Source organism: Durio zibethinus, chromosome 7 (assembly GCF_047325235.1).
Source record: "Durio zibethinus cultivar Kanyao isolate XHJ-2024 chromosome 7, ASM4732523v1, whole genome shotgun sequence".
NCBI lineage: Eukaryota > Viridiplantae > Streptophyta > Magnoliopsida > Malvales > Malvaceae > Durio > Durio zibethinus.
In genome coordinates this window covers 18,697,445-18,704,377 of record NC_143168.1, presented here as the reverse complement: position 1 = coordinate 18,704,377, position 6,933 = coordinate 18,697,445, and the positions used below count along the sequence as shown (strand labels likewise).

At 29.1% G+C, this 6,933-nt stretch overlaps 1 protein-coding gene across 1 annotated transcript; it reads left to right on the top strand.

Annotated features, from left to right (window-relative positions):
• Window positions 1–480: 480 nt before the first annotated feature.
• LOC111277743 (8-hydroxygeraniol oxidoreductase-like) lies at window positions 481–3,660 on the top strand. Its single transcript, XM_022864153.2, has 7 exons — window positions 481–633; window positions 892–1,034; window positions 1,146–1,183; window positions 1,563–1,965; window positions 2,370–2,606; window positions 3,132–3,290; window positions 3,399–3,660. The coding sequence occupies exons 1-7, from the start codon at window positions 594–596 to the stop codon at window positions 3,507–3,509; spliced, it is 1,131 nt and encodes a 376-aa protein (XP_022719888.2). The 5' UTR covers window positions 481–593; the 3' UTR covers window positions 3,510–3,660.
• Window positions 3,661–6,933: the final 3,273 nt, after the last annotated feature.

The following is a 6,933-nucleotide window of genomic DNA, read 5'->3' as shown; positions in this document are numbered from 1 at the left end:
AAATTTTGAGTGTACTTGACAAGAAAGAAAAGTGAGAAAAAATAAATAAAAAAATAATTTTCACATAATCAAATCATTTCAAATTGAAAAAATATGAAAAGAAAAAAATGAAAAAGATGTGATTATCTAAAATTTACCTTTTTATCTTTAGTTCCAAATAGTATGGTGGTAAATAATATAGTTTTTATTTTATTTTTTCATTTTTATCTCTATCAAGCAATAAAAAAAGAAAGAAAACTATTTTTTGTCAACTTTTAATCTTTCGTACTAAATACAAAAAATATATATTGTTCATCTTTCTCATTTTTTCTTCACCAACCAAATAAAGCCGAAGAAATTCAAAGTGCGCTTTTCTTTACTTTTTTTCTTTTCTTAGAAAAAAGGAAAAAGTCGTTTTTGGCGACCAATTTGTTTGGTTATATGCAACGTATTGAAGTCAATGTCATTTGTTTTGGCTGCACATAGACAGGTTTCTGATCTCTCGAAGGCATTTGTTTTGGCTGCACATAGACAAGTTTCTGATCTCTATCTCCAAACTAAACTCAATTGTTAATTAATTAGCTGCTATACCTCCGCCATACTCTTTGCTTCCAATGATGGTGAAGGCCAGCTCCAAAGTCATAACTTGTAAAGGTAAATCTCTGTTTGTAGTTTTACTATAAACCATGTGCATACACGCAAATATTATTTATATATATATATATATATACATATATATATTTACATAAAAATTAGATTTTCATATCATTGAGGGATCAACTCAGCTTATTAATTGTTTGTTTTAATTAAGTAATTTTAGATTCGAATCTTATCAATAATTTTGTATATTCCTACTCTTGTTTTGTTGATATGACTCAATTCCGATGCTTGCGGTTTGAAATAATGTGCCAGCCATCGTAAGTTGGGAAAAGGATGAGCCACTGAAGATGGAAGAGATACAAGTAGAACCACCAAAAGCATCCGAAGTTCGAGTTAAAATGCTATATGCCAGTGTTTGTCAAAGTGATATATTGTTTTCCAAAGGATTCCCAATCGTTAGTACTCCTCTTCCTCATTTTAATTCAATCTATTCTTGATTCGTTTTAGTTTTTATCTTTAGCTTTGTCGGTACTCATTGTTGTTTATAATTTTGTCCATTCTTTCAGCCTTCTTTTCCTCGAGTTATGGGCCATGAAGGTGTCGGGTAAGTCTTTTACTTCTACTTGTATATATACAATATGAAAACTATAAAAAAAAAATGAAAATTACACAAGTTAAAATTTTGATAAAAAATGTTTATACATTTAAAAAAAATTTTAAAATATATTTTATATTTTAACGTGTTCACACAAATTGTGATATAATAATTTTTATATTTTATATATATTTGACATAAACATACATAATATAAATATATAAATTATCAGATGTAAGCCTTGGGATATGGAAATGACTAGTAAATCTTGATCCATAAATGCATTATACATGTTTTAATGTTAGTGAATTTTTTTCAAAGAAAATTAGATGATCTTGGTTCCCAATTACCAGTAATTTCAAAATAGTACAAATTGGCAAGAATGCAGGGAGGTGGAGAGCATTGGAGAGGACGTCACAGAAGTAGAAGAAGGAGACCTTGTGATTCCAGCCTATGTTGCAGAGTGTAAAACATGCGAGAATTGTATGTCTGAAAAGACCAATTTATGCCTAAAATACCCCTTAAGCATGAATGGGTTAATGCTTGATGGCACTTCAAGGATGTCCATTGGAGGCAAAACTGCGTACCATGGACTCTCCTGCTCCACATGGTCTGAATACACGGTTATCAATGTCAACTTTATTCTCAAGATTGACCCCACCATTCCACTTTCGGATGCTAGCTTCCTTTCATGTGGATTTTCGACGGGCTATGGGGCAGCTTGGAAGGAAGCCAAGGTTGAAAAGGGCTCAACTGTGGCTGTTTTCGGCCTTGGAGCTGTTGGGTTAGGGGTAAATATTTCACAAGTTACCCTTCTACTCTTTTTTTTTCCCTTTAAAATATAATTATCAAACCCGGATTGATTAATTTATATTAGATTCGAGATTTAATCTAATTAATTTATATAATGACTTTTTAAAAATTGACATATGACACATTGAAATTAAAATTTTAATATCAACAATTTCTTTCCTTATTCCTAAACTACAACCTTCTCTGTTAAAAAAAAGTCCACATTCAAAATCTTGTTATTAAATTGAAGAGGCATGGATGTAACAGTATGACTTTTTGAACCTTGATAATAGAAGAAATTACTGAGTATGTGTTAGGTTCCCTAATTAAACAATTGTAACTTGCAGTCAAATCTGAAAAAAAAAACAATTTGTCCTTGATTATATATTTATCTAATTTGCAGGCCATCACTGGAGCCAAAAGTCAAGGAGCGACTAAATTAATAGGTATAGACAAGAACCCAATGAAAGAAGCAAAGGGACGAGCCCTTGGAATGACAGATTTTATAAATCCTGAAGAATCTGATAAATCTATTGCCGAATTAGTCAGAGATTTAACAGGTGGAATGGGAGTGGACTATAGCTTTGAATGCACTGGGGTTCCACCCCTCATCAATGAAGCCATTGAAGCCACAAAACTGGTATACATATACAACTTAATTATATATCAATATCATACATGATTTTTAATTTTTCAAATATTTTTCAAGATATTTTACGCATATCGTTAAAGTGATATTATCATATATCTATTAAATATTAAATTTTTTATAATCTTATATTTAAGTTGGACATTTTTATTTATTATCAATTAATTTTGGATTTGATACTTAATATGACATCAGATGCCAAATTCCATTTTGTGATTCTATCTTATACCTTTTATGAGTTTGTCAATTGAGAATTAAGATTAAATGTGATGAAACTTGTTAAATAGATGTTATCTGACATTTATTAAATTTTAAATTTAAGTTGAATTTCTCTACCTATTATCAATTGACTTAACATATATGATTTTGAATTATATATGAGTGATAATCATCCTTTTCATGTATACTTTTCTAATGTGAGGTTTAAATTCGAGATTTTCTAATAGTTAAGATATATGTTTGGAGATTTGACGTATTATCTAAGTATTTTTTTTTTATTAAATTTGTTATGGTCAGGGAGCAGGAAAAATCATACAGATAGGAGGAGGAGGAAATTTAAGTGTAAACATAAATTATATGGGCATAATCCTTGGCAGAACTTTGAAAGGGTCGATTTTTGGAGGGCTCAAAGCCAAATCTGACCTTCCAATTATATATGAAAAATGTAAAAAAAGGGTGAGTACTATACCTTTTTTTCGTCAACGAGAATGGGGTGCAATGTCTTTCTTCTTTGACCCACAATCATAAATGTTTGTAATCTGATTAATGAGTGATCTCCCACAGGAAATCCAACTTGATGAACTTTTGACACATGAAATTCAGCTGCAAGACGCAAACAAAGCATTTGAGTTGTTGAAGCAACCAGATTGTGTCAAGGTTTTGATCAAGATTTGATCTATACGAGTGACAAATCAAATATCTATAATCTATAACTATATATAAAAATGTCCCCTTGTGCATTTTGTTTAGACACATCAATAATGTAATAAGATATAATTGGACAGTTAATTTTGAGATGGAAGCTTTTTCTAACATTAGGTATCTACTTGATGCTTCTTTTTATGCGCTTCTCTTTGTGTTTACGCTGTGATTTTTTTTTGGTTTTTTTCATTTAGTTTTTTTAGCTGATTTTGTTATTTTCTTCTCACGCTTCATTTCTTCATTGTTTTGGTTTTTTTTTTTTTGGATGAAAAAATTCAAAATAGTTTATGCTATAATTTGATTTGTTTTGTTGTTGTTTTTGGTGGGAATGGGTGTTGTGCAATTTATTATTTTATGTTTTTCATGCATTGTATAGATTGTTATTCTTATGATTTCTAGGTTTCTTTTTGTGTTTTGATTGTTTTATTTTTTTGTGCATGGTGATTTTTTTTGGTTAAGTTTTGTTTGTTTGTTTTGCATTAGTAATCAGAGATAGTTTTATGTTGGAAGATGAGTTTTTTCTTTTGTTTTTATGTTTGGTTTCTTCAATTTTTTGAGTTTTTCTTTTCTGGATGAAAAATTGTTATATGAAGCCATAAGTGTTCTTTATATTTTTGTTTTGTACCAGATGAAGTTGCAGCAAGCATAATTTTTTTCTAATGACTTCATAACAAATATTGTTTTAGTTGTGCATGTGTTGTATAGATTCTTTTTTTATTTTTTATTTTTTGGTTTTTGGGTTTTGGTTTTGTGTTTGAATTGGTTTATTTTAACATGCATGGTCTTTTTTTTTTTTTTTTAAGTTGTGTTTTTTTTGTTTTGGGTGAATAATTGGGGTAGTTTTATGTTCAATTGTTTTACTTTTATGCATGTTATTTTGTAAGTTTTAAACTATTGTCATAATGGTTATAGGCATTAGTTTTACTGGTGCTGGTATTATGTTTGTTGATTTAGTGGTGGATATTGGGTTTATTATTGGTGGTTGTGGCTTTATTTTATAATTTGTTGTTTTTTGTCTTTTGAAATGATTCAAGTGGTTGATACTAACAAAATAACATATCTTCAAAAATAAAAATAAAATACTATCTATTCATAAACAAAATGTAACTCAGTTGTATAAACTGTGATAAATGTTCTTTTGTTAATAAAATATTTGATTTGTAATTCTATGAAAGTTTTATTTATAAGTGATTCATCTTATTTAATCAATTTGTGGTTTAGGAGTTCCATAGTGTTTTGCATGATTTATTTTATTGTTGGTTTGGATCTTTTTAATGTATATTTTAATAGTATTAATCATTCACAATAATTTTGATCACGTACATTAGTATTGAAAATCCTACATTTTGATGTTTTTGGTGGTATTAAAGGTTTCATATTGGTAAAGTTAGCTTGATTAGAGCTTCAGCTAAGTGTAAGGTTCTTTTAGTGTGACTAATGATTGTGTGTTATATCTGACTGGATTATTGAAAATGTTTTTTGTTTTTAGTTTATTTTCATTTTGTTTGCTAAAGCTATACATCATTTGACCCTTTATTAACCTAGAGGCCTTCCCCATAGGCAATCTTTTACATAGTAAATGTTTTTCTTTTAGCTGCTTTGATGATTCAAATATACATCCTCTCTTTGATTATGCATAAATGAACATACTGACACTTAAGAGAGATGTTCAAGGACTAGAAAAGATTGATGATAGGTCATTCACGATATGGATTAATCATTGTAATGATAGTGTTGATATATCTTCAAAAAAATTGAATGTATGTTTGGAAAGCATATCTATATTAATTGCCCAAAAGTTAAAAAAAAATTTCTCAATCAAAGCAATTTAAAGAGCACTAAATTTATTTCTCTAGTGTTCTATGTTTTTGTGTACTCTCTTTAAAATGTGTTTTCTTGTGATAAAAGAGGATCTAACTCAGTTAAACTATTATTCTTTGTTATCTGCAAACTTTTGAAAAGCCAATGATAAATAATTTCAAACTATTTTTTGTTCTTTAATCATTGATCTAATCATGCTATTCAATCAGTAGGTTATGAATGTTTACATCCTTGAAGAAAATTTACTATCTGGTTTCTATTTGTAACAAATCAAACATAATGTTCTGAATTTTTTTTTTCTTTGTCATGGTTTTCCTGTTATAAATTCAGTGTGGTTCTTGGTTGCATTGATTATAGTTGTGCCTAAGGATATAGTTTTTTTCCCCCATTTTTCTTTTTTCAGTATGTGGACTTTCTATAATTATTACATTATTTATTTACCTTTATCCATTTCTTTTTCCTTCTTTCTTATGGAAAAAGTTACCTTAGTTTATCATGATTTAGTTTTTTTTCTCGGTAACCATCCTAGAAGATTCTTCATTTTGAGATAGTATGAAAAGATGTCATGGAAGAGATAATAAAGGTTAAGAGAATAGGATAAGATCATAATACTCTTATAGATCAAAGAAAGTTCCAACATGTCCAATGTCACTATTTGAAACATATTCGAAGATGAACAATATTCTTTTGCTTTAGTCAATTATTCATTGGGAAACCATAAATAACCTCATCTTCAGAAATGTCTATAGAAATTGTATGATACTGAAGTGTAATCTTTAGCATTTTATATTTTTCTTCACTGTGGTAATAAGGGCTTCAAAATCAAAAGCACTTACGAAGCATCAAAATTGGTGGACTTTTTACTCATCCCGTCTTTGTTCATTCATGGATTTTACAAAGTTTGTGACTAATGTTGCAACTTATATTGAAATTCTTTATAGATTTTATCTAAATGTTTCCTTTCTTTGATTGGGAAATTGATGGAGAGGACATTTAGCAAGAGATGGCTGAATTGGAGAAGTTCATTGAGAATCCATTAATTCAGTATGGAGTATGGCCTGAGAACTTTTTTTTTTTTTTTGCCCAGTGGCCTGAAGATGAAATGATCAATTCCTTATAAGCCTAACCTGTTGAATTTTCAAAGTAATTGTAAATTATAGAGGAGTAAATCAACTAAATATAAAGGAGCACTCCTAATTTTTAGAATAAGAAGCGGTGAATTCAACCATTGTTTTTGGCATCATGTATCATGAAGATCAAGCACTTTGCAATGGAAAAGGCTTTTAGACAATTGATATACCCAATGTGGCTTTTCTAGGAACAACTTAAGTAGGATGAGCATGTCTTTTGTATTGCTATTGAAGCCACTGCATAGCTGGCTATCATTCAAGGCAATGTTATGACTCGTGCAGGCAATACAACTATGATAAGGCAAATTCTGTTCAAGTATGTTTTACTTAGAATCTTATCTTATAAGTTGGCAATTTTATTGTTTTATTATTATTGTAAACACCGAATTTTGTTTGGATTAATTCAAACTTGTTCGATTTGTATGCTTAATTTGTATGTTTTTATT